Below are 27,853 nucleotides of genomic sequence, written 5' to 3' on the forward strand. Positions count from 1 at the left end.
CAAATAATTTTTCCGAGCCAGTACTTTGAATTAACACGATATAAAAATTATTACAAATATCCAAAGTAACTAAACGTAGGGCGGAAGCACGCAATTCCACCTATCCCTACTGCGATATCCCCACCAGTGTGGACATATGGAATATTTTTCCATTTAGTTCTACTGGTAGGGATATTATTCCATTTATCCCTACTGAAATCCACTGCGGTAGGGACTCACGGAATTATTTCCAACTATCTATACTGGCTTCCCCCCTGGTGGGGACTCGCGGAATTATTTCCAACTATCTATACTGGCTTCCCCCCTGGTTGGGACTCGCGGAATTATTTCCAACTATCTATACTGGCTTCCCCCCTGGTGGGGACTCGCGGAATTATTTCCAACCATCTATACTGGCTTCCCCCCTGGTGGGGACTCGCGGAATTATTTCCAACAATCTATACTGACTGCCCACCTGGTGGGGACTCGCGGAATTATTTCCAACCATCTATACTGACTGCCTACCTGGTGGGGACTCGCGGAATTATTTCCAACTATATTAACAGGCATTTATATACATATAACGAAATAATAGAAACAAAACCAAAAGAATAGTTTTATTTATACACAGTTAACATGTTACCTCAGTTACCTTAACATATCTAAGAAATGGCCCACTGTTATATTTCCTGCCACTAATTGGTTTTGAGCATTCTCAATGAACTGATCTCGAAGTATGTATTTCATTCCTCTCTTTTTAGGTGCCTTTTTTTGTACGGTAATTGCCAAATAGGTGTTTCTATTAACAACAGAATTTTTGTACAGTTTTTTTAAAAGGGCATACAAACTAATTTTTCTGTTATTTTTATCGTTTATTTTAAAATGCCACGCTTCTGCGTAGTTATTGGTTCTGTGTCTATATCTGAATACACACCACTGTGCGATGAAGTTATCATTTTTGAGCCAAAATGTTTTAAAATAATGTTGGAAATCTTCCATTTTCAGTTCTCTTCTCATTTGCGATTCAATATAAGACCACCCTCCCTTGATTTTGTGAAAGGGCAGCAATGGCAACGCAGCTGATAGTGATATTATACGTCTCATTTCTTTATTTTTAGTTAATTTTAGCTCCTTGCCCATTTTCCATATAGCTTTTGTAAAATGATAATAACATCCGTCCTTTTTAATGCCTGGTAATACGTCCTCCATGGCCTTGGTAATAGCTGGTTCAAAATCTGCCATTATTTGCGCAGGATTCCAAGCTGGGATTGCAGATTTAAGAAGTTTAAACATGATTTTATATGTTTCTGTTTTCTTGTCTGGTAATAATGCATATATCGTCGGAATTATTAATGTTGACTCCATTGAACTTCCAAGATCGCAATGCATTGTTACCAGTTGGGTAAACGGTTTAGGGCAGATTTTGAATGTTCCGTCTAGAAAAAAAACTTTACGCTCCGTCAACAAATCTTTTGCCCACTCACCCCCAAATATAATTATTCGTACGCCATTGTGATGATAATCAGCAATGAGGAATTTGTGATATGCAGGAGGTACTTCTAATTCTTGCAAGTTGTTGAAAAACATTTTCCTTGTTCCTGCAACTTTGTTTCTGTGGTTGTACATTGCTGATTTAATATTTTGGAATTGCGGAATATTTCCTACCAAGTCTAACCCGTCGTCTTCAATCCCGGCGACGATGTTTTCAAATATTGTCGGAACCGGAATCTCAGGGCTTGCAGCAATTTCTTTTTTACAATTACTTAGGCGTATGTCAATTTCATTTTTCGCTACGTCTTTCAAACACCATGACGAATGAGCCACTTCTTTTAAAATAGTCCGCTCCTAGAATAAAAAGGTTTACATTACTTTACTTATAGGAAGCGTACAAGTAACTTATTGAGTCAAGCAAACAAACAATTAAAAACCATAACGAAATAAGATGAAACGGAGTTCATAAAAACTTACTTTAATTGTTACCGATCCGACACATTTTGTACTTTTAGTCTTTACACACTTCCAGTATTCGGCATTTTTGTAGATTTTTTTACGGTGATATTGATAACCATCGCTAAGTAATACTTCGCCCCGACCCCTTTGTAATATTATTATTTCCCTAGGCATTGTACATAAAATGCGTGTTTCTATAAATACAAATTTCCATTAAACGATATGACATCTGTCAGTATGTGAATTATATTATTGTTTATCTACTTTTAAATGACGTACTTGTATTACTGGCCATATTTCTTTATCAGCACTTACTTGAAACCTTTTTATTACCTACTTATATAAATTAGAGTGTTTATTTCGCGTCATCGTCAGTTAAGTCTAATATGTAGAGTAAAACTGATATCTGAAATATCTAAACATACATATATTAACTCTTTTGGCCCTTACTTATTTGCACTAATCATGAAAAACCTGTTGAGATGGGTTGGGAATCTAAATTTCAACTTTCTAGCTATCACGGTTCTTGAGATACAGTCACATGTCAGACGGACGGACAGACGGACAGCGAAGTCTTAGTAACAGGGTGCCGTTTTTTTTGTATCCCTGCCAAACAGCAAGTAAAGTCGGGCTGAGTGGAGAAAATTCCATATTGCCCTACCAAACAGCAATTAGGTAGGGCTAAGTGGAAGAAATTCCATGTATCCCTACTAGGGGGAAAGTGATTGGGCTAAGTGGAAGAAATTCCATGTATCCCTACTAGGGGGAAAGTGATTGGGATAAATGGAATAAATTCCATCTTGCTCTACCATTAAAAACTGGGAGGGACAGATGGACAACTCGATTCCATGTATCCCTACCAGTAGAACTAAATGGAAAAATATTCCATATGTCCACACTGGTGGGGATATCGCAGTAGGGATAGGTGGAATAGGCGAATATTTCTTATTTTATCGCCAACCTTGGTCCAATTAGAAACAGCCCGGTTGATCCGTATGCCCATTCGTTACGCTTAAAAGTAAGCTTTCTAAAAAAGTAACATGTATATCACAATTCACGGACACTTATTCCCTTTCTCTTCCGAGCATCGGTATCGAATAGTAGTAGAATGACCGCATTCAAGTTTGCCCTTTATCTATTTCTAAAGCATTCCATTTTGTACCGTGTTGCAAACGAAATATAGTTCACTTTCACTATGCTTTTAAGATGGAATTTGAACGTACTTCACAACGGGAATTTGGAATATTGCGTCGCCTAATGTAACAGTTAAGGGTAAAATTGGTCTGAAAACTGTGTCAATGGCTCTTAGCTCCGTAAAGGGAATTGCAGGGACACATGCAAGAGCCGTAAAAATGTGAATTGCCGATAAATACATCGTAAAAATAAATGTTATAAAAAGCGCCCGTTCCAAAAAATCTATTTTGCCTATGGTAAGTAACTTTACGCATGAAAACACATGGCTGGCACAAGCCTATTCCGTCTAAGATGGGATGATGTCACGATATTAATTCAATGATTTTACTAAATTATTCTTCATTTGCATATTATATATTAGGTACCTATATTATTTTCCTATTAAATAGATATAGGTATACTTAAAGTTCAAACGACAGACACTTCATAAAAAATAGTGCCTACATATGTATAGCTATTAAGTAATTGAACGACTTATCTAGGATGACAACATTAAAGCTCCAATATGAATAATTTTACAATGGCATAGTTCAAAATTAGGTGCAGTTAAATAATTTAATTTTCGTACCATTTCATACCTTATCAAAGTGAAAATCAATATAAAAGTCGCTAGTAACCTCATACTACGTATTGTCACTGTGAAAAGATACGAAATAAAAGGTACCTACTAAAATTAAATGCCTCGACCGTACACTAGCAGTAGCATTCTGCTCCCGCTACCAGTATGAATAGGTATACAACATTACCAAACCAAATATTTACCCGTACCAAATGTTTTTATTCCATTTGCAAATACTAAATCTGCCAAAAACTAATTTTCCATCGACCCCTCAGACTGAATTCCACGTGGCAAAAATATGAACGCACGAACTTCGTGACACAATAGCGTGTAAGGTACACTACGACAACCCTTTATCCGATAACACCATCAACCGATCTTGCCGTCTTACAAACAAAGTTCAAAATCCAATGCCAAATTTATTAGCCGAGTAAAATCTATAAAGAACTTACAATGGATTGTTTTAGAATTGGAAATGGATTGGCTTGCTTATGTTAAAACTTATGGTGTCAAAGTATATCAGGTTCTAAGAAAGGCTAGACGAATTAAGTGTCGTTTGCGTTATTTTGCCCTACTTGTGTTAAGGATTTATGGCTGACTGAACGTGGCTTTTAATTTTGTAATGAATTATAGACTACCTAGAAAAGTTCGCATTAAGTCATTGATTCTCTTACAGATCCTTTATCTCTATATTTCAAATTCAATATTTCCACATATATACTCCACATACAGGATATATGGACAAATGCAGTGTTTTTTAATACAACCGCAAATTTAATCGAGGCGTGGTTCCAGTGTCATGGAATAAATATTGATCCATTTTATTTTAATTTAACTTCCACTAAAAACGTACTTACCTATATATATATATATAGGTAAGGCTGTAAATGTATGCGTTCATAAAGTCAGTTGTAATATCGCGTTAGCGTTAAGAATAAAAGACAAAGTACCTACCTAATAAAATAGTACATGGCGTGATGACTCACTTTACAGGTCGTAAATGTTTCAAAAATTTCATTTTTGGTACAAGATTTTATCGCTAACTGTACTTTTCTTTCCAAAGGTAACTAATAAATATCGGGACAATTCAAAAAACCCCAAATACAATAAAGTTGCGTTGTTTATCGCAGAGTTCCTATGGCCACCTCGTGTCTCCATCATCAGCTCGATTGCATTGTCACCCGACTTACATATGTACCCATGTAAATTTTCAGCTTCATCGGAAACTGGAAAGTGCGTCAAATTTTAACTTGCAAGATTTGACCCGTACAAACATACATAGTTACAATACAATATTAATAAAAGCTTGTAAAAAGTAGATTTTTATGACGCGAATAAATAAATATCTATGGGCAGGTCGTCCAAGTCGGCCGATCCTTCATAGTAAGCCCAAAAATTTTTCGCGAGAAGAATTTATACCCTTAAACGAATCCCCACAGTTTTTGTTACACCTTGTATGAAAGTTAATTAATTAGGGCCTATACTAACTACCCTTAAAATATGCGGTGCTGTGTTCGTGTTAAAAATACAGCTGTTTATGGACTGAATATTCTGGCTTTTAAAAATAAGCAAACAAAAAGCATAAAAGGGTTTGTCAATTTATTTAATAAAACATACAAGTTTTAGTACAAAATGTGCTGTAACAGATTCAGTATCCATGGTGTGTCGCGTAGCAGAAGGCCGATTCGAACTTACAAATTGATCTCATGTTGTTATCGCCTCTGCATATCGCTCGTAGGTACATGGTGTGAGCAAGATGCAAAGAGAGTAATTAACGTATCAACAACAGACGTTAGAACAGAGGTTTTAATATTGTAATGTTTCATTAAAAGATAGAGAAAGTTTTAACTCGGCCTCTTGCAAAGCTTTATCCCTTTTCTTCTTCATTTTATTTTCCTTAACTTTATTTCCAGTATCGCCATTTTCTAAAGACTCTTCATTCATTTCATTTTGATGTTTATGTTTTTTCTTGTTCTTTTTCTTCAGTACATCGTCAGGACCATCTGTATTTATCATTTCGGATTCATTAATAACATTTTCATTGTTCTGCTCATAGTTTTTATCACTCTCAGATTTCCGTTTCTTCTTTTTCTTGGGTATATCTTCATTACCTTCTGCATTTATTGTTATTTCAGATTCGTTGACAACATTATCATTGCTCTGTCCATCATTTTTATGCCTGTCATGTTTCCGCTTTTTCTTTTTCTTCGTCACATGTTCATTTTCTGCATTTGTTGTTATTTCAGATTCATTATGATCATTTTTCTGCTCATCGTTTTCATGACTCTCACGTGTCTTCTTATTTTTCTTTTTTTCTCTGTTGAAAATAATTTCGTTATTATCTTCATTTGCCTCATCTGTTTTCTTAATTGTTTTATGTTTCTTTTTATTTGTATCTTCAGTGGCTTCACTATCATCTTCATTATTTACTTTTCTCTTTTCTTTACCTTCCTTTTCTTTATTAGCTTTCCTCTCAAAATCTTTTTGATCTCTATCCAGCACAGCTAAGAAAAATCCTGTAGTGTAATCACTATCCGGTTTAGCATACAAACATTTAGTACCAATGCTTCCATACATTCCAGATCCAAAGTTATTCCATTGTCCTTTTAGTAGTTCCTTTACGTCTTGCACCCTCCACTTAGATCTTGAAGTTCTTACTACATTAGTGACGACTCTTTCATTCTCTTCGGGAAAGAGGGAGCAAGTGCTATAGACTATTCTCTTGGCGTTGGGGAACGCGTTCATGGCATGCTTGAGGAATTTCTCTTGTAGAGACGTCAGTTTGGCTAGACGGGTGGCTTCGATGTAGTTGTGTACGCAGAGTTCCATGCCTGAAATTAGGAGTCTTGTAGAATAACGTTCAAAAGAAGGAATTAACTACGATAATTTACTTTCACAGACTAGTTTATACTATATCATAATATAAATTGTGCCTCTACGCAACCTACTTTAAATCATTACTCTAAAATCACTTACTTTTAAAATATGTATTAGGTATCATCATTCTGTAAAATTTATTTATTAAATAAAGAATTCGGTACTTTTTTTATATATGTTACGGGTAATGTTAGAAGGTTAATTAAACTCATGTTTACCCAAACGTTTTGGATAAAGTTCGAAAAACAACCTTAATCGTTTTTGGCGTTCACCCTTACACACCTAGGTCTACCCAACACTGGCTGTGTAATTGTGTAAAAGGTTTGGGTAATACTAGTTATACCCGGGTTAACTCGAGTTTAACTAACCTTCTAACATTACCCGTAACATATATTATATCTATTGTAGCGACCAAAATGTTAATATGCAGGTTCAAATATTGTTGAGCGTCTTGGCCGCTCAGATAGTTTGTACATACAACATTCGATTCACTCGACTATTACGTATATTCTTTACGTTCGAGGGAATAAAAAAATGTTGGTATTGTATGTTACAATTCGGTTTCAGTCGGTTAACATTTTTATTGTAAAAAAAGCCGTTTAAAAGAGTATGTTGAGTGTCAAATAGTAGTTTGAATAAGGTTTAAAGACGTCATTTTCGGCGGCGCATTACCTACGCTACGCGTAAGATTAAACCCCAAAATATGAGTTTGCTTGGTCAGAAAAGCAAGACAGGTTTAAGATATGAAGTTGAATCGTAGTATTCAGTATTTTGGATAAAACTTAGGCATTATTACCTGATCCAGAACAGCTAGGGTCCAGAAGGATGTACTGGACGTCATCATAGTCTCCCTTCCTTATTGCTAGGGCATCTTTATTAATGGTCTCCACGCATTTGGACCCGGTCTTCTCTACGAAGTCGCATAGAGTCTTGTATCTCTGTTCGTGTTGCTCTACAGCATAGATTTTACCCTAGAACAAGGTGAGTTTCAAAAGTTTTAAATACTTAAAATTGACTGATTATTATACCTACTTTCACATTGATTATTTTACTACAGCAGAAGAATGAGTAATGACACAAAACCTCGGGCATTATGGAGCCATCATAGGGCGCATACTTGAGGTAACCTCATCTGTCAAATCACCTCATACCTCATAGGTCCAAGTAATAAGAAGGTATAGAGAGAAATTCTTGGAACACAATTGTTGATTCCGTAACTTTGTTTGGACTAGTTAGGAGATGAACATATCAAAAGGGGAGAGGGGGTTTGAAGGTCCCATTTTTCACTTATATCTTGGAAACTTTGCGTCTTAACGACATGACTAAGGATGATTTTTGAGATATTTAGTATCTTATGTCCTATCTCGGGACTTAAAATATCTCTATAACAAATTTCAACGAAATCGGTTCAGCGGTTTAAGCGTGAAGAGGAGTTTAATTTTTTTTTTACTTCGGAATGGTGTCAATCTGCTACCATAAATGAATTCTCCCCCGATTTATACGAAAACGATACCAAACACGGCCTAGCAGCTTCACTGATGAGAGTGAGAGTTGAATGAGAAAGAAAATTGGGAGCCCTAAATAAACTTTCAAGAGCGGATATCTCAAAAACTATACAAGATATCGAAAAACTTGACTTAATAAAACTAAACTAAATATCATTTTGTATAAGTGGCCATGTCGCTAAGACGCATAGTTTCCAAGAAATAATCGAAAAACCGAAAAATGTGACCTTCAAATCCCCCTCTGCCACCCCCCTCAAGGGCTACGGCCGGGGACTTTTGATATGTTCACCTCCTAACTAGTCCAAACAAAGTTACGAAGTCAAACATTGTGTTCCAAGCATTTCCTAAACTTTTTTGAGTATTCGTTGCCTGGCATAACACTACGTACTTCGTTCCTCATGTAGGCAGCGAGCTGCGTGGTCTTCATGCCGGGCGCCGCGCACATGTCGATGGCTATGCTACCGGAAGGTGGGGCCAGTAAATGTACCGCCAGTGCTGTTGCCTGTGAAAAAATTTATTCATTATTATCATTGCCTTAGCCGTAGATGATGAGATGTCTCACCAAAGATTTCAAAAGTAAAGGGGCTTCATATAGTTAGAAATTTTGATCCCCGCCTTAGCGCATGAGCGTGTTCTGTTCTGTTTCTGATAGCTTAACAAAAAGAGCTGTCGCAGATACTTTTTAATACGAACTGTTGAGATATAATTATATTTGGGAAATTAATCGAGGGTGGCAGATACTCTTGGCGTTGGCTCGTTGTTTCAAACGCTACTATTGACGCTGACTGTATCTTATTGTCAGTTTACAACTAATGGGTGAAATGGCCTAACCAACAAAATTAGGTGCCAATGTACAATACCTTATCCTGCAATATGATCTTGTATTCCATATACAGCTCATGTTCATGCAGCTTGGTCCCCGCAGAGAACACAAACACCGTCTTCACATGATAGTCCTACAATTAAATAATAGATTTCAAAAATTTTGAAGCACTAGTGCCTTAAGAGAGTGCGACTTTGAATCCGGAGGTCGCGGGTTCAAACCCCGGCTCGTATCAATAATTTTTTCGGAACCTATGTAGAAAACATGGCGAGGAAACCAGACTAATCCCAATAAGGCCTGTTTACCATATAGGTTGGAAGGTCAGATGGCAGTCACTTTCGTAAAAACTGAGCCGTGGCGGGACAACGCGAGGAAGATAGGAATTTTATATTTATTCACCAGTGCCATCTTGCAACGCGCGTGGACAAATGGGAGCGACTTGATATAACCGGTTATTACCTACATCCAAAAGCATATAAGGATTCCCTTTGCGGAAAATGTCCTGCATAGAGGAAGATGAAATTATTACATCTATATATAGGGATTACCCTATTAACACATTTACTGCCATAAGAAATGAAAGAGGGCGAAGGAAATGGGCCGTTTTGCACTAAAAATGTTAAATCAAACGAGATGTTCCAATTGTATGTCTACAATAGCTAGTGTAAGGTGAGGGGGGCGAAGTTTAATACATCGAAAACTGATCGAATACTAGTAATATCCCTAGTAATACTACTACTACTTATAAAACTGCAAGCTACTTATATTATAGAAATATTAGTAGTATTCTACACCGTGTTTTTTTGAATTCCGTTAATTTCAAGGGTGCAATCCTGAGCATAAATAAATAAATAAAATAAAAATAAAATATTTTTATTTCAGAACCATCAGAATTCCGTAAAACATTGTTAGTACCATCGCTATAGCTAGGGGTTAGTAAGTACATTAAAATCAAATCAAATCGAAACATAATAAGAATAATAAATAATTAATAATATTGACATGATAACAATGAAATCATGATTCATAGTAAAATAAAAATTAGTTGAAATAATGAATACAAAAATAATTAATAAATAATTGACATGTTAGTCAAATTCAAAATAAAATAGACTAGAATAATAATTACGATGTCAAAATTTACTATTTTTATTCATATTCCCATAAATAATGATTTCATGTCAAAAGAGCAATAGGTACAAGTATAAAAATGTCGTAATAATTAAGTAACTTTCTCAAAGACACCGGTATTCTAATTAACTCCATTTCGGAGATCATTAATTTTTATCTGATAAGGCCCTTACCAGCGTGTACACTTGCTTTAGACTTGACTTGCATAATACAAATTTTTAAAAAATAACTAATCAGTTTCCTTAGACGTACTTACACAACCCCGAAGTTAACGGAATTTAAAAAACACGGTGTATAAGCAGTTTTCGATATATTAAAAGTAGGCGCACTTAGACGCAATGGCGCACTTCGCCCCCCCCCCCCCCCCACCCTATAGCTTTTACTTTGGCAAGGTCTAAGGCGCAAATTGATTTCGCGTGTCAGTTCTTGGCTTATACCTATTGTTAAGAGTACTAAACAAATTTTCATATATGTGTACCTAATTGTTACAAAATAATACTTTAAAAGATGATCAAACCTGTGTAAAGTCGTATTTGCCCAAGCCCTTTATCTGTTCAAGATAATCATTGTAAGAGCCAGACGTGCATCTCACGAAGCGGTACTCTTCATCTTGGAAGGCTCCTATGGCATCCGAGGTGGTCAGGAGGTTGGTGTTGATGCGAACGTAGCGTGGTCTGCGGACAGCTTGTAGAAAAAAAAATAGGTTGAAGCTTTTGAAAAAGATGAGTTTTATTTTGAAAATAGAAACATGACTTGAATGAAAGTTTGTTAATATTAAATATAAAAGGAAAAATTTGGAGTTTTGTCTTTATAAATACCTCTAAGACAACAGGCAAATAGGAACCTATCTTAAAGCTTGTAAAAGTAAACAGTTAGCAACTCTTTCAATAATCTCATTGATTATGATTATTGTGCAGGGGTACAGGCAGGGCAGCATGTACAATGTATGCCCCTCTGCGGCCGCTGCCCTCCCTAGGCCTCCAGCGATATCAACTTGCTCCTCCCCCCCTCCCCCCAATTCACTGGCTGGCTACACCCTCGTTATTGATCGAGTACAGAATTATATTTCACTAGCTTCTGCCTTGTCTTTGTCTGTGTGGGCAGATCCACACAGAACAAGTCACCTAGGTATGATGAAAATTGATAAAACTATCTTATGTCCTTTGCCTGGCCTTTAAACTAATTCCATACCAAAGTTTATCTTAATAACTTCAGTGTTGTAAGCATGAAGTAGCAGATAGACAGAATTATTAGTTTTGCATTTATAATTACTATTAATAGGGATATAACCCGTTTTTAATTTGCTTCTGTAATCGAAATTAGATGATTCTATGCAAGGTACATACCGATTCATATTTAAATTGCTCTATCTTAAGGACCTGGAAGGCCCTGTGTTATGTAGCTAACATACCTATTACTTGTGTTCCCAGCACAAGCAATCCTAGGAAGCATTTTCTATCAAACAGTGTCATGTGCGAGTGGAATAAATTACCAGTAGCAGTGATAAATGCTCCTTCAGTGAAAAGTTTCAAAAAAAGACTTGTCAAACATTTAAAATTATCAAAAGTAACATTAATCATAAAAAATAAATAAACAAACTGTGATATACATGCATCAGCTTTCAGCTGCTAGTGTATTAAACAATATAATATAATATAGTAATACCTGTTTTACTATACTAGCTTATAGGTATTATAATGGCGAATATTTATTAGCAATGAGGACCTAATATGGTTTTAACTCTGTGGCATTAAATTTATGATACAACTAGTTGCACATACACAGGACCTAGTGTATTGTCTATACATTTTTTTTTCTTATAATGATATACAACACATTTAAGATTCCTTTGTGCCCAAATTCCAAATAGTTAAGTTAATAGCCAGATCCACACAGACCGCGCATACGTGTGAGGCAATTTCCTCACGCACAATAGGGCCAGTGTAGGCAGCAAGCTTGGGCGAGGAAAACGCGCGCACTGCCTCGGCCGAGGCATGTCTACACTGGCCGTATTGTGCAGGAGGAAATTGCCGCGAGGGTATGCTCGCTCTGTGTGGACCCGGCTAATGTCTGTTGTAAAGGCAAAAAGTTAAAATTACAATGTCTAACTAATCAATAAAACACAGATGTATAATACAACTATTTATTTTAAGCCTTGCTTCAATTATTTTAGAGCAACTTATCGAAATAAGTATCAATCAGTAAATTAAAATACTTTCAGCAAAAAAGGAATGTTCATGAACACATCATCAGTCCTGTTTAAGATTTAAACTGCTCTTTTCAGTCTCTGCACCAGCATCTTTGTATGAATGTTGGTCTATTTCATTGCCATGCTCATCATACTCTTTATCATGATAGGCTTGGTATGCGTAAACAACTATGATCAGGTTGACCACCACCACCGCAGACACCACGGACCACACCGTCCGCGTAAAGCTGTCCACTGGGTAGTAATCAGTCAAGACATGCCGCATCCCGAAGAATGCAATGAATGGCAGGGTAAACATAGCAACACTGTACAGAAACAGATTGGCTAAAGCCAGTGCTGCCAGTTTTGTGTGCTTAGGAATAAGCGGACCCTGGTCAGATGTGTCAGCCATTGTTGGAGCTTAAGAGGTGATCTTAATCAATCTGAAAATAAAAAAAATAAAATTACCTTCTGTTTTTGCATCTTCAGGATGATCAGCAGTGTAATTTTCGAATTTCTCTTTGTAAGACAGTATAGTTTGTTCAGGCTTGCTTTTCCCTGGGAGAGCCTTTTTGCCAAACAACAATTCTGTCGTTAAAACTTTCGCTAGCCAGGGGTCTAGGCGCGGCTCATTTGTGGGAAGTCCACTACTTTCAAACAATTTGTCTATATCAGCAGCATGTTTGATTGTTTCTGTTATTAATGCATACAGCACATTAATTCTCTGCAAACATCACACATTTTAAACTCTTCACTCTTTCCAGAAACTATAAAATATAAAGAGGTGTTTTATACTCACAAAGTGACGAAGTTTTTCGTCATACAACAATGTTTTAACGCTACCGCCTTCAGTTGACACTTTCTTAACAATATTAGCAGCAACCTTGTAATGTCTCGGCACTTTAACAGAATGTTCATACATTTTCTTTTAAGCTAAAATGTGGCAAAAAACATTTCATTGCTCAACTACAATCACGAGACCAATCGCAATGTCATTCATGCTGTCAAGTTTGAGGTTATACACTATTTAGGCTATGTGATAAACCGGCTACTATCGATATAATGCCTAATGCTTTTCTTTGAAAAATAATGAACCATTTTATGATCCATGTTGTTGCATTCAATGGAAAGATTCCATGATTTGAGTTGTTCTTTAAATTATAAATAAATATTATTTTTACCGCTACAAAAGAACTCCTAACTGTTTGTTTAGTCTACTTGAACTTTGGCAGATCGAAAATCATAACAACGTGTCTTGGCCTCCAATACTTTCAATAATATAAAAAATATAAGTACCATAAACAATTTACTACTGTAGTTTATTGGTTGCACGTAATCCTTATTTACAATATCTCAAAAACATAATTTGTGTTCGGTTCTTAGTTCACAGTTGAAGCATACGTAAATTATGTAAAAGTTTTGTCTAGGTAATGATAATGTCGTGTTATGTGTGTGTCAATGTTGTTTGTGTAATAATCATTGACAGTTTCATTTCGAATGGCGATCTGTCCCTCATAAAAATACCAGGAAACGCTATGATTCAACAGTGCGGCGGTTTCAATAATAATGACTAATGTGTTCAATGTAATATTTTCAGTTGAAGGCAGCGACTCGGTCGCTATGTGAGCGTGTTATGAGTGAAAGGTTCTGAAATGTCGTGGGGGTAATTTGGATAATTTGGCCGTAATCAATCAAAACAATGGTTCCTGCACCGAGCTGCCCCAATACCTGGGACTACTGGACGACGTCCCCGTCCTATATCGTGGATTTAACATGTCTGCTGCCCAACTCTGTTTACATTCCTATTACACCAAATTGGGACGCAACATTGCACGACGTGAAGGAGGTTAGTACGTGAGGGAGCACCCTGGCTCCGAGTGAGTCATTCGTGGTCCAAAGACCGCCTTTGAGCTACCAGAGTTCGCTAAAGTAGGTTAAACTGTTGAGTAATATGTCTAGAGATAGCTGTGATTTTTAGAAAGTAGATCACATTGTTTACTTGTCTGTGCACTCGATTCGAGCGTGTAGGCCGAGTAATTGCAATCTCAGTAAACAACGCATACCTACATTTTAATGATATTGATGAAAAACAAGTTTTTAACTACTAATGAAAATGAAATCACTGATACTGTTATCTGCTGTAGAATCAAATGGTCATCATTGTGTTTCATTTAAATGAAAACAAAATAACATTGTACAGTAAAATCCGTTTATTATGACTCTGCTGTAGTAATTATAGGGTTAAGTTTGGTTTTCATATAAAATTCTTAGTAACAAATTTGGATAAGATGACATTGCTTATAGTGACATATCACTTACTATTTTCATGAAACTATGCCAAGTTATACTGACGTATCTGCTAGTTTTCTTGGTCGTTTCCCACCTATTTCCCTGCAAAGAGATAGGTGCATGTGTGACACATGAGTAATTTTCATTTTCATTCTCAGTGACAGTTGATAATAACAATAAGGCTAATTAAACTCATCTCTCGTAAATGAATTTGGAAAACCTGACAAAAATAGGAAATCAACATTTATAAACCAGAATTTTCAAGTGGTGTAGCTTTTTTATAATCAAATGCAAATACTGTAGTTCAATTGAAAATATATGCTATTGAAACAATTTTATACTTTATATAGGACATTGGACATACCTAAAACACAGAATATAAATGGTTTTTATAGTTGAACCCAAACTAACCATACATTTATATTTCAGGAGCTATGGATGAAAGCAGCGAGATATCCCTTATTTGGGATGCTGCACGAGATGTCAGACTATGTGTTCCAATTCATAAACTCGCTGGCGGTTCTCGAGGAGGTGAACGACGAGAACAAACGCCTCCGAGACATCAAGCCCACCTTCGGAGTGCTCAAGATCGTGGAACGGTCTATGAGGCCGGGGGAACAGTTCCTTAATATGCAAATAAGTCATTTAATTGGAAAAGGTGAGTTATCATTGTATAAACAAAGGCTGGTAAAATCTAATTCTAAGTGTAGATAACACTGATGATGTTGACACATTCTTTTAAATGGAATTTGACAGCTGGTCAAAACCAATATTACATTTTTTCTTGGGAATTTGATAATACCATAGACAATGAAATTGACAGAAGTTGCCTTTTGCTTATTGATTGAGCCATTTCTCTCAGTGAAAAAGTCGGCAATTTAAAAAAAAATGTAGGCTCAAAGGGTTAGCCGCCCATAGAAATTTTAAATTCGTGCGGTTTTGTACTGACATAGTGAGTTAGCATGGTATTCCACCTCTCCAATTTCTTGGTCGAATGTGTATTTGCATCTCACATTTTGCTTATTGAGACAGTGAGACGCAATGCACATTTGAGAAAGAAATTGAACAGGTGGAATACCATCCTTAGGTGTAGATAAGATAAAACATTTTGTGACACACAATGACATAATCAGTTAAGATCAATAATGACTTTCTCAATTTGTTCAATTCATCAATCACAGAATTCTTAAATCAAACTTCTAGTATTTTCAGCTACTCTCTATAAATTAGCATCAATAAAACAGTTACTTATTTTTTTACTATTTATTGAAATAAAACTAAAAATTCTTAGTTGTTACCACTGGGAATAAATAAATTTCATTTGTCCTGAGATGATACAGATAACAAAATGTGATTTCAAAGTTAAGAAGACTATAAAAAAAAATCTAACATAAATGTGCATAAATAGCCGGGTCCACACAGAGCGAGCATACGCATGAGGCAATTTCCTCACGCAGAAACCGGCCAGTGTAGACATGCCTCGGCCAAGGCACGTCTACACTGTCCGGTTTCTGCGTGAGGAAATTGCCTCGCGCGTACGTGCTCGCTCGCTCGCTCTGTGTGGACCCGCCTAATGAGCTGTCTGGCCTAGTGGGTAGTGACTGCCCATTAAGCAGATGGTCCCAGGTTCAAATCCTGGTAAGGGCATTTATTCGTGTGATGAGCATGGATATTTATTTATTTATTTATAGGGAAAATGATTCTCTTATCTAATAGCCCTTGGGGAAGTGGTAATACCATATTAATATATTTGGCAGTTTACTTGTTTCTATTTCCTCTACATTATCCTTATTCAGTTCATAGTATCTGTAGTTCTTACTTCCTTGTAGAAATTTTATCACCAGACTGGATGGGCCATTTTAAGGAAAGTTTTTCATACCACTTTTAAAATCAGGGACATATAATTATATTTTTATATAGAATAATGAGGTCTTTCAATCCCCATAGGAGATAAAGTATAGTAGAATTTAATATAATTAATTTAGTATCAAATTATGTAGTATGTATGTGTGTATGTAATGTTTGACGACCGCTCTGGCCTAGTGGGTAGTGACCCTGCCTGTGAAGTTAATGGTCCCGGTTTCGATTCCCAGTAAGGGCATTTATTTGACAATATCACAGACGCTTCAAATTTCTTCAGTTTACATTTTATACTTCAGCATTAGTTGATTCTTGTCTTTATAAGTCATACTCTAATGTACTGCATGTCTGAAAAGTCATTGTTTTCCTGTTGAGATTAGTCATCGGTGAAAGTGAATGTGCCCATACCAGGACATGGCTTGCATAATACATTAGTGGCATGCCCACTATTGTTAATATTATGACTGTGTCTAATAAGTTACCGTTCTTTCCTTAAATCAGAATTAGGGGAATTGTTAATTAATCATTTCTTTTAAAACTAGATTAAATGGACTTAGTTTAGGTAGTGTAGTTACATAGTTTTCCTTTTGACAGAAGGTTAAAATTTTATTGACAGATTTTTGTGTATTTGAGCCTATGTCACACAGTGTCCTTATATGATATTTGGTATATATCTCTCAAATAGCTTGTTTGTCGTTTTAAAAATGATTTTTTATATTTAATTAAATGTTGTTCTTACATTTGAAATACAAGCTTTTAAAACTTAATTCAGATAATAACGTACCCTAACTTGATTAAAAAAAAAATACTTCAACGTGGAGTTCTGTGGTGGAAAAAAACATACAATATCATTTGATATTAACCAGTTGTGGAAAATATCGTGAAGAAGACTAATCTCAATAAGGCTTGGTTTCCCCTTTTGATCAGACACTTTCGTAAAAACTATAAATTTAATACTAAACTTGCGGCGAAGTGAGGAGCTGCCAAGAAAAAATAGCAAGCGGAGTCACGATCGTCTCGGGCGAGACTTGAACTAGCGACTCTGGTTCACTAGTCCATCGCACTGTCAACGGATCTACCGAGACTTCACAACGTGCAGACCGAGATTCCCTAAGGCGCATATGAGTGATATGATGGAAATATTAATTGACAACTAATGAAGTCTTGATAGCTCAGTTGACAGAGCGTTGGGCTGTGAGTCCCAGAGTTGCGAGTTCGAGTCTTGCCCGAGACAGTGAATTTTTCCACTTTTCATTTATTTGTAAGCTTTGTGGTATCGTTTGAAGATGTCTCTTAAGAGGGGAGTACTTGATCGTCCATACAAAAAGAGAAATCGTTTTTTCACTTCTAAATACTTTTCATAGTACGTGCCTCGGCCGAATCGGCGCGCTTGGGCGAGGAAAAAGCGCGCGGTGCCTCGGCCGAGGCACGTCTACACTGGCCGGTTTGTGCGTGAGGAAATTGCCTCGCGCTTATGCTCGCTCTGTGTGAACCCAGCTATTGACACAATAAAAAATTAGGTTTACCTGGTTTACAGGTTTTCCTTTTTTGCAATTTTTTTTTTAAAGCGTAACCTGTAAACCTAGAATATATTATGCTGAAGCGATCAATTGGGTAGCAAACTAACCAAATGAGCTATCATTTTAGTAGGTATCTGAAACTTTTTTTTCCATCATAATTATACCGTAACCTTTTTTCTCCCTTGTCCCCCAGGTCTAAATGAGTTTGACAACCTCCGAAGTTCAGAAGTGAACGACTTTCGGACCCGAACCCGCTACATAGCGGAGGAGAGTCTCGTGAAGCGAGCCAGAGCGACCCCGCTAGAGAGGCTGCGGTACCAGTGTCCGCCGAGATTAGCCAAGAGTCATATCGTGCATCGGACGTTGCAGAGTCATCTCAGTAGCAACTCCTTCTTTTTGAGTACTACTGTCGTTGACATAGACGTAAGTAAATCATTTAAGGATTTAGTAATAAATTTTATAAACGGGATTCTTAAAAAAAGGTTTAAAAAGATTGGCAACGTGCATATAAACACAGGCGTCCATAGGCTACAGTAGCCGCATACTTTCAGACGGGCTATATGCTTGCTTACCATCGACGTGGCATATAATGTCAATGGCATACTATAGCGACACGGGATAAAAGTATCAGAAATTAAGCAACAGAGGGGCTACCGCGAAAACCGCAAATTGCTGGGATCTTTCTCTTTTACTCTCACTAAGACGTAATTAGAGTGACAGAGTAAAATTCCTGCAATTCATGAACTTCGATTTTCGCAGTTATAGCCCTGATTCCCGCTCTAGAATTCCCGGTTCTCGCCATATAAAATCATACCGAGGATATTCTGTACGTGCGTCATCCTGGAATGTAATGCCTATCGCGTGGGGCATCCCTCGATTAGTACGAGGAAACGTTTAGTGAGCTTCTCGGAAACAAATATATAATATAGTGGCTGTTGTTATGAGGAAAAAGTTGTGTTTTGGAGATGTAGAGGATGGGGGAATTAATTAGACTTTCAGACTATTTTAAAATGTTGAGATTTCTCAATTTGCTGATGGAAATTTTTTCATATTTTTCCTTTAAAATAAGCATTTTTAAACTTTTGTAAATAAATGCTTTTAATTTTATCGCACACTCAAAAATATTAAATAAATAAATTGTGATTTTCTTAAGAACGTTTTCATATTACTATGAGCGAGAAAAAATCTCATACAAACGGGAGAACGTTCTTGAGAATGGCAGAATTCTACGTTTTCATACAATTCGTAAGGATAAATGCGGGTTTCCTGAGAGTTTTATGCAACTTCTTGTTAATATGTAGCTTTTCTTAGATCCTAAAATTGGGTATTGGTTGGTTTATTTTGTGACACAATGTCATCTAATTTGGAAATATGCTGGAAATTGGTAGCTATTAAAACAAATTCTGATCCTTGATGGAAATAATGAATTGTGTTTTTTTTGTGAAAAATGCCAAAATATTATATCCCGACTGCATTTTAGGGAACGTATCCATACTAAGTTACACTAATTAAAAAGGATAAAAAACAGTTGTTCGTAGAACCCATTTAATTCATGCACACTGTAGGCAGAATACAGATATTTGAACATATTTACTTTGTGTGTTGGTTTTTTAATACGACATTTTTAATATTAATTATATTTTATTAATTTAGTATAATATAAATAAACATGCTCTAAAAAGTCACTCCTGATTATTTTTTAAAATACTTAAGATTAGATTAGGTAAAAGAAACACTGGGAGGGAATCCTCATATTGTGTGTTTTGCAACGAGCAAAATAAACTATGTTTCTCTTTCCCCACATGACTAACAATTTTACTTTTTCTGTTCTAATTATAAACTCCATGCATATATGTAATCATTAATCAACTACAAATCTGGGGGCCTACCGCGAAAACCAAAATTAGCAAATTGCGGGGATCTTTCTCTTTTACTCTCATTAAGACGTAATTAGTGACAGAGAAGAATACCCGCAATCGACGAACTTCGATTTTCGCGGTTATAATAGCCCTGATCTGGACGCGACGAGCTGAAAATAATAATAATAATATAACACGATTTTTGGATCTATATCCCCACGCAAGCCTATTAAAGTACCGGGATTTATATGCCCGTGAAATCCAAGGAGATACACTTAATAACACGATTAACTGTTGATTTTCATTGTTTTATGAAAGAAAACGTCTATTATTATTAGAATGTTGTACGGTCACATCCATCGATTTAGGGTTCAAGCTAATTTGGTTGTCTGTACTGACGGTATGAAATGTCCAATGTAAAGTAAACCCTAAATAGCTCAACATTTAAAGTCCGTGAATGTATGAAATAAGCCTCAGGGAAGTACGAAACTAAAGTTACTACAAAACATTTTGTAGTAAACAAGTGAGTTGTCTTACCATCAGGCGGGCCGTATGCTTGTTTGCCACCGGCGTAGTATTAAAAAAAAAACAGTGCTGTTTACTACAAAACATTAATAAAGATAAAGTTATCATCGTTACACTGTATTATGATATTAGAAAGACGAGTGTTTACTATAATACAGAGTTCGTAAAAATACAGATCACTACTCACTAGATAATGCATTAAGACAACACTCGTTCATCAACTATCAGTGTCACTCCCATATCAGTCAAGTATGAGCACTCATATTTCAGTTACTCCATGTAAACGACTAGTGCGTACTTATAGAAGTAATATTATAAATGTAAAAGTTAGTATGTTTGGATGTCACTCAATCACGCATAAAGGACTATACAAACTTCAGGTTTCGGGTTGGACAAAATTCGGCATAGCTTATAAAATAAAATAGCTAGCAATAGCTTTAAACCTTGGTTAACTATCCGAGAATCTACTTCATTAGGGCGTCCGCTAGCTGTCGCGGGTGCATGGAGCGGACGCACGCACGCGGGTGCAATTGTAGGTAAAATCCGTTGCAACAAGTCCGGCCAGTTAGCGGTGCTCATACTATTTTTCGTTAACCCGCTCACTCGCTCTGTGCAACCGCGCCAGCGCTTAGATTTGGCGTAGTGGAATACATTACGTTTAAAAGTCTTTGTATAGAGCGCTTCGTACATTCAGCACCAAATAAATAGTGACGGCTAAAGTGGCCAAATATATCATAACTCATCCTTATTTCTAACAAGTGTGTTATGATATATTTGGCTACATTGCGATACATACATAATGCGAAGTCTAATGTAGGTAGTCTATGGGTCAAAAGCTACAAGAATCTGTTTATCAAATACGCGAGACATACCTAGATAACGTCTACACGTGTATTTTGCAATATAAATAGAATACATATTAATCGTTTCTCTAAATAGCCGAATGTCAGATGTTTATTCTTGATAATTATTTACAACATTATATTGTATTATTTACAACACAATTTTGTTACGTATTTTTACGTATTTCCCTCGAAACGATTTGTTAGAAATTTGTCCCTTGCCATGAATTTCCACGTGCTTTATGTTTTAAGTGGATTTTACTGTAGACCTAGGGAACTATGATATATGTAAATATATATTTTCAACTTTAACTCATGCCTCATGCGGAAATGTCGTCGTTAATTTTCGTGGTGATTAAGACTTTGTGGTCTGCTTTGGTGCATGATCTGGTTTGTCCAATAATTGCGTGAGGCGTTATTGAGGATTTTTTACAGATATAATCATAACGCCATAACACTTTGCGTTCTTGGCGCTGTGGGTACGTTCTTAGGCATTTATAGGAATTTGTGAGAACAAACATATTTTTGGATGAGCAATAATTCTTTATTAATTGACTCCATGCTATAATAAAAAAACAACATGTAATTCTTGTACCTAATCTTTAATCTTCTTCATGTTCCTCGTTTGCTTCTTCAGGCAACTCTTCTTCGTCTTCCTTCCCTTCTTCTAGCCATTGCACCATCAGGTCTTTTGCTTCAGTCCTGAAGCACCAGAAAATGTTAGTTAGGTAGTTAGGTTAGGTAAGAAAAGAAAAAAAATAAAATAGATAAATACTGTGGTAAAAAAACCTTCATTTCTGTAAGTTTTAACAGTAACATGATAGGTGCCATCGTTTTTATTTTGTTATCGATTTTTTCAGTATAGTAATGCGAAACTAACTGCCCGTCTATCTATCTGTTAACTTTTCACACTTAAACCGCTGAACCGATTTAGATAAAACTTGTCATGGCGATAGTTTGAGGCCCGGGGAAGACTACTCTAAGTAGTGTTTATGAATCATCATCATGGTGACTCGGACTACCCGGAACTGGTAGAGAGGCTAGTGAAATTCTTTGTACATTTGATTGAAAAGAAAATCGGCCTCGGTTAAGTGGCAAAGGGGCGCACGGTGGCGCATAGAAACTCGCTGTTCCCTCGCGAGCCTTGGCCCTGCTGAATGCGCTCCCGGTATCAGCACCCGAGTGTGACTGCTTTCGTGGCGATGGGAGGATGTATATAAGGATTGCTTGAGATTTGGTGAGATTATGGATAAAAGGTAAACCAGTGTTTTAATCTTACTTGTACATACATATAGTCTCCTAAGGCCCGGCCATACAAATGAAAAATCCAAAATTTGCCACTGAAATTAGAAGCTATAGTGCAGGGAATACAGTTCATTTTATTTAGTTTGAAAATTGAACGAAACAAAACAAATGCAACTCTGTTCCAATTGAATACCATTTAAATTTCATCGAACTGAATAAGTCCCTTGGGCCTTACGAGGGTATGTTATTGTATCGTTTCACGGTGTATTCGTTTAAAAACTTTAATACTGTGTAAATATTTAATAAATAAAATGAAATAAAAAAAATCACCTTCATTCCACGCCGACTAAGTGCCGGGCAGACGCTAGTGTACATACATGTCTAGAAATGTGGGTTTGATTTGATAGTTATTGCCTTTATAGGATTAAAGCATGTTCATATGAAATAGATCATACAATTTGAGGAAGTGGTTAAACACACAGCGGTTGGAAAATGTTAGTACTTTTCCTGTTTTGCAATAGCAAAGCGATTTCGATAGCTTCAATAGTTGTTACACGCTATATCTTTTGCTTTTCCTTATATTGATAAAAAGAGGAAACATATAATATGAATTGACTTTCGGTATTAAAGCGATGGTAAGTGTATGTACCTACTTGTCTTATGACATACACTACAGTCAAAAAACTTTCATGTCTTCGAGACACGACTGCTTTATCGAACATATAGAGACAATCCTTAATTATCAACTACACAGATAAACACTTCTTCTTGATATTTTTCAGCTGTGGCGCTCTAGCTTATATTTGTTTTGATCCCCCAGTGCCTCGCGGCTACTGACAGTACATACAATATTTATCTGCAGTCGAAAAGTTAGGTAACATCTCGTTTTGGATACTGGCATCGCCCCGTTTCCTCTTCTAAGCCGCCCATGCATACACAGCGCACATTATTGACTAGCTAGTAGTATACTAACATCTCCTCGGGAGTGATGACTCCCTTGTTGATCCTCTCGAGGAGCGGCAGCGTGACTAACATCTCTACTTCCCCTCGTCTTCCCCTGCATCGCCCATGTACAGACAATTCTACTATAAACTAACTTCTCTTCGGGAGTAACACCTTTCTCGTTGATCCTTTTGAGTCGCGGCAGCTTGGATAACATCTCGTCTTCCCCTACACTGCCCATGTACAGACAACTCTACTATAAACTAACCTCTCTTCAGGAGTAACGACTCCCTTGTTGATCCTTTTGAGTCGCGGCAGTGTGGCTAAGATCTCTACTCGGATGCCAGCGTCGTCTTCCTCCCCTCCAGCATCATCATCCCCTGTACCGCCCATAAACGGGCAACCTTTCATTATCAACGTTTGTAGGTTTGGCAACACCTGGAAGGAATATAAATTAAAAAAAAAAGATTGTGTTACTTAATATGTGAACGCAGCCGACAAATCGTCCCACTTAGTCGCTTGCCATAAGGACGCCTTGACAGGTTATTCGTATAAAAATATAAACAAATCTCGTCCTTATGGCAAGTGACAAAGTGGGACGTTTTGCCGGCCGCGGTTACAAGATTGTGTTACTTAATATGTGAACGCAGCCGACAAAACGCCCCACTTAGTCGGTTGCCATAAGGACGCCTTGACAGGTTATTCGTATAAAAATCAAACAAATCTCGTCCTTATGGCAAGTGACAGTGGGACGTTTTGCCGGCCGCGGTTACATATGGTATTTAGTAAGGCAAATGCTACTGCGAATTGTCGACCCAGAAGCTAATTTTCAAGGCCCAATTAACGTCAATTGATTTCCCCAAAAGTAAGTGTCCATAAACCAACAAGAATACGACTAACTTTACCTTTAATTTCTTCACTTGTATTAACGTCCGCACCTTACAGGCTCTCAGATTAATGTATTCCAATTTCTCATTAGCCTCACTGAAACCGGTTAACAATTTTATGGGATTACCACGTACATGCAATATCCTCAAATTCGCCAAATTCTCTACACCAACTAGACTTGTAATTTTATTCCCAGCTAAGTACAAGCTATCCAGGTTTGGAAAATTCAAATTGCTTATATCTTGAATAAGATTGTGACGAAAATCGAGGCATCTAATTGTTGGCATTCTATTAACGAAATGGATTTTGTCTATCTTATTATCCGCTGCTTCTAGAGTGCTCAATTCTGGTTGGTAGACATCGTGAACCGATTTCAAATAGTTGCCGTTCATAATCATAACTTGAAGGTATTTCATTCTTGGTAAAGCAGCGGAGGTGAGTAGGTTTCTGTCTGCTTGTATAAGGACAAGGAAGGGAAGGTCTTTAATGACTTCAAGGGCCTTTGTCTGTAGATGGTTGTTGGATACGTCAAGGAATTGTAGATGTTGGAAGCTTTTGATAGCACTGATTTCTGTCAGATTTAGGTTTGTTATTGTAGCCTTTAGGTAGGTGTATCTGTGACAAAAAAACACATGTCATGAAAAGGTATTGAAAGCTGAAAAGGTATTGATAATTATCTGCTCTAGTGTACTCACCCATCACCTTCAGCAGTTTTGCCGAGAAGGCTCATTCGGACGCTGACCTCCGAGCGGTTCAGCCGTCTCTCCGCATATTCAGGGAGACGAAATATTTCTTCACCGATTCTCTCCTCTGTACCCTGCTCCTCTTCCCCTACCTCTGCTGTGGTTGCCTCTTGTGCCTGAAGATCGGTATGTATACCGGTGAGATGAATAGGCATTAGGCGAGATAACAGCCAATATTGTTAAGATTCTATATATAAAACAGAGATGGATCCCAGTGCTGACTGTTCTAAAGATTATGGTGTCGGCCGCGAAAGCTAGGGTCAATGAAAGACTGATTATTTCAATCTGGTCTAATCAGCATTAAGTATGTAGATACATAATGACCAATTAAAAGGAGGAAAAAAAAACCACGAAAACACATCTAATTTTCAATTGTATATCGTTACCCTACATACCATAGCAGTATAATATTAATATAACTAGTGATATGGCCGAGAGATCGGACAAGCAAAATTTTAAAAAGAGGTATAATTTTCAGAATTGAGATATAAAATAATAACCCATGCGATGGCCAAATCTTCCGTTACATGTTTCGCGCGGCGCGCCATATCTTTTATTTTCTTTTTATATCGTGGATTTATGCCCCGTCTTAAATAAGTTAAAAGATATATAATGGTATTGGCCCTGATGCCAAATGCTGAGGAAAACGATGCATATAATAAATAAATAAATAAATTTTGAACATTCTTACAAAAATTTACTAAGCCCCATAGTAAGCTCAAGAAGGCTTGTGTTGTGTTGGCAAATATCCTTACCTCTTCCTTTTTGGCGTCTGTTAGAGTCAATCTTGATTTCAACATTATTTACGCAAATTCCAAGGCTAATAAATTATTTAGGCAATTATCTGTTCTTGGAATGTAAACAACATCAGGTTTTGGCAGTTGTCGCGTTGACATAACTGACGTTCACTTTACGTAATAGTTTTAATACCTAGTCATTGCAAGCTTGCAAAGAGTTTGAAATTTGTTAAAAATACTTAAGAGTCTGTGCGGATAGTGAAAAGTCATAGAATGAATAGGGTTGTTTCCATCTACAAATCTTAGGGCAGAATTGTATCCCAATAAATTCTTTTGGATTATAAGAACATGTTAAACTACTTTTAGGGGACCTGTAATGACCATATTTTTGTAAATATTGAATTTAAAATATCTTTTGGCACACGTCACGTGACCAAACTCGAAACGTCTTTGAAGATTCTGATGACGTCACAACTCTCGGATTGACACTGTTGACAGTTAGGCGATAAACAACAAATGACAAATGTCAGTTGACAGTTCGTATCTTCTACGTGTGTATGTAGTTATGTGTCAAACCGTAAACTGTGACGTCACACAATTTTCAAAGAGCGTTTTGGCCGCGAAAGCATATGTCAAAATATATTTTGTTAATTTAACATATTTAAAGCCGTTTTTAGTATAAAAGTTGAATTTTGGGGCAACTTTTAGTTAATATAGAACGTAATACAAGCGTTTCAAAAAATTGGAAACAACCCTAATGGTTCCCTTGTATTCCACGACTCTTTCGGCACAGAGTCTAGTATACATAGTCAGGTCTTAAGTTCTGTCACAAAGGTTTTGACTGATAAAATGTATAAATAATAAAATATAGCCATGATTCGAAAGCTTGTTTTGTACTTATCGAAAAGTAATATAATTTGTTTTAAATTCAGGTCGTGGACTTTAGGATTGTGAAGTGAAAATTATACTGTACATAAGGGAGTTAAAATCAGTGACACATAAAATCGTTACAATGTTGTTATTTTCTGTACAAAACAGTCTGCCGATTTTTGCGTAACGTATTTACAAATAGCCATGTTAGATAAACATAAGTCCATACAATAAGTATGACGCCAGTATGACCATAGGCTGAGGTTTTCGCCACAGGGGTGAGCTCTTTAAGACGACTCCGGTTGGTTATATGCTTTAAGATCTAGACTGTCCGAGCTACTCCGCGAGGCAATTCCTTGCAAGGCAGCTCTCTCTGTGTGGATCATATTTGACATTTGCATTTCAAATAATAAATAAATATAGGACATTTTCACACAAATTGACATTGACAGTAAGCTCAATAAGGCATCTGTTGTGGGTACTTAAACAACGACATATACATCGAAAACTACCATGACTCAGGAACCAATATTTATGCTCATCACACAAATGAATAGAATAGAATAGAATAGAATTATATTTATTCAGACAACACATCAATTATTACAAAGAAGATAATACATTAACAACAACAAGAATTTTAAAAAAGAAACAAAAAAAGAAACAGTGGAAGTTGAATAGTACAGAACAGATAAGGATGTGAGGCTGAAATGGTCTCCACTCAGCATTGCAGTTGGCACGACTAAGCGTTGTCAACGGCGCTGGTTTTCTGTGGAGCCAGTGAGGTGAGCGGAACGGCATACTGTGCGACTTGTGTGACAGATAATAATAAATAATCAATTATCAAAAGGCAATATAAAATATAAATACTTATAAATAACAGCTATTAAGGTACACATATTATACATTATACATGCGAGTTCATTATATTGCAGTAACCAGATATTTACTTGGGTGTTAATCATATTTAGGAGCTGAGGCTATGTAGAATGATGCCCTTAGGCAGCAATACCCTGTTGAGCTATCAGGTGTGCTTTCAGTTTAGATTTGAAGCTACTAACAGTTGTGCTCTCCCAAATAGGAGGTGGGAGGTTGTTCCAGCACTTCGTGGCAGCATAACGAAAACTGCCACGAAATGCAGCGGTATTGTGCCTTGGGCAAATCAGTCGGGGAACACGCCTAATACGCCTAATACGACGCTGGTAAATAAATGCCCTTACCGGGATTTGAACCCAGGACCATCGGCTTCATAGGCAGGGACACCAGGCAAAAACCGGTCTTCAATTTATTAACAATTAAACATACTAACATTATCTCTTTCTTTCAG

At 36.7% G+C, this 27,853-nt stretch overlaps 3 protein-coding genes across 4 annotated transcripts in view; 1 reads left to right on the top strand and 2 right to left on the bottom strand.

Annotated features, from left to right (window-relative positions):
- Positions 1-5,264: 5,264 nt before the first annotated feature.
- LOC133521152 (28S rRNA (cytosine-C(5))-methyltransferase) lies at positions 5,265-13,216 on the bottom strand. Its single transcript, XM_061855942.1, has 7 exons — positions 13,006-13,216; positions 12,675-12,930; positions 10,536-10,702; positions 8,925-9,020; positions 8,453-8,566; positions 7,356-7,530; positions 5,265-6,513 (listed from the first exon to the last, which is right to left on the bottom strand). The coding sequence occupies exons 1-7, from the start codon at positions 13,126-13,128 to the stop codon at positions 5,489-5,491; spliced, it is 1,956 nt and encodes a 651-aa protein (XP_061711926.1). The 5' UTR covers positions 13,129-13,216; the 3' UTR covers positions 5,265-5,488.
- Positions 13,217-13,350: 134 nt separating this feature from the next.
- Positions 13,351-27,853, top strand: part of LOC133521151 (phosphatidylinositol 4,5-bisphosphate 3-kinase catalytic subunit delta isoform) — a 39,809-nt gene continuing 25,306 nt past the window's right edge. Inside the window, exons 1-4 of the mRNA XM_061855941.1 lie at positions 13,351-13,633; positions 13,804-14,052; positions 14,925-15,153; positions 18,069-18,298. Of these exons, the coding sequence (XP_061711925.1) occupies positions 13,906-14,052; positions 14,925-15,153; positions 18,069-18,298 (606 nt within the window). The 5' untranslated portion in view covers positions 13,351-13,633; positions 13,804-13,905. The remainder of the gene's footprint in view (positions 13,634-13,803; positions 14,053-14,924; positions 15,154-18,068; positions 18,299-27,853) is intronic.
- Positions 21,624-27,847, bottom strand: LOC133521154 (leucine-rich repeat-containing protein 23-like). Of its 2 annotated transcripts, none has more exons than XM_061855945.1 (5): positions 25,675-27,847; positions 24,872-25,035; positions 24,311-24,791; positions 23,557-23,726; positions 21,624-21,803 (listed from the first exon to the last, which is right to left on the bottom strand). In XM_061855945.1, the coding sequence occupies exons 1-5, from the start codon at positions 25,717-25,719 to the stop codon at positions 21,704-21,706; spliced, it is 960 nt and encodes a 319-aa protein (XP_061711929.1). In that variant the 5' UTR covers positions 25,720-27,847; the 3' UTR covers positions 21,624-21,703. The 2 variants fall into 2 exon arrangements, with proteins under 2 accessions (XP_061711929.1, XP_061711928.1); XM_061855944.1 differs by having other exon boundaries at positions 24,194-24,791.

Source organism: Cydia pomonella, chromosome 9 (genome assembly GCF_033807575.1).
Source record: "Cydia pomonella isolate Wapato2018A chromosome 9, ilCydPomo1, whole genome shotgun sequence".
In the NCBI taxonomy this organism is placed as follows: Eukaryota; Metazoa; Arthropoda; class Insecta; order Lepidoptera; family Tortricidae; genus Cydia; species Cydia pomonella.

Excerpts from the sequence above, each read along its gene's own strand:
- LOC133521154 (XM_061855944.1), bottom strand. The coding sequence starts at position 25,719 with ATGTTGAAATCAAGATTGACTCTAACAGACGCCAAAAAGGAAGAG. Across the intron at positions 25,036-25,674 it reads CAGACGCCAAAAAGGAAGAG|GCACAAGAGGCAACCACAGC; the intron begins GTAAGGATATTT and ends ACCGATCTTCAG. Across the intron at positions 24,792-24,871 it reads AAAACTGCTGAAGGTGATGG|ATACACCTACCTAAAGGCTA; the intron begins GTGAGTACACTA and ends TTTTTGTCACAG.
- LOC133521152 (XM_061855942.1), bottom strand. The coding sequence starts at position 13,128 with ATGTATGAACATTCTGTTAAAGTGCCGAGACATTACAAGGTTGCTGCT. Across the intron at positions 10,703-12,674 it reads TGAAGATGCAAAAACAGAAG|CTGTCCGCAGACCACGCTAC; the intron begins GTAATTTTATTT and ends TTTTTCTACAAG. Across the intron at positions 6,514-7,355 it reads CCCTAGCTGTTCTGGATCAG|GCATGGAACTCTGCGTACAC; the intron begins GTAATAATGCCT and ends TCCTAATTTCAG.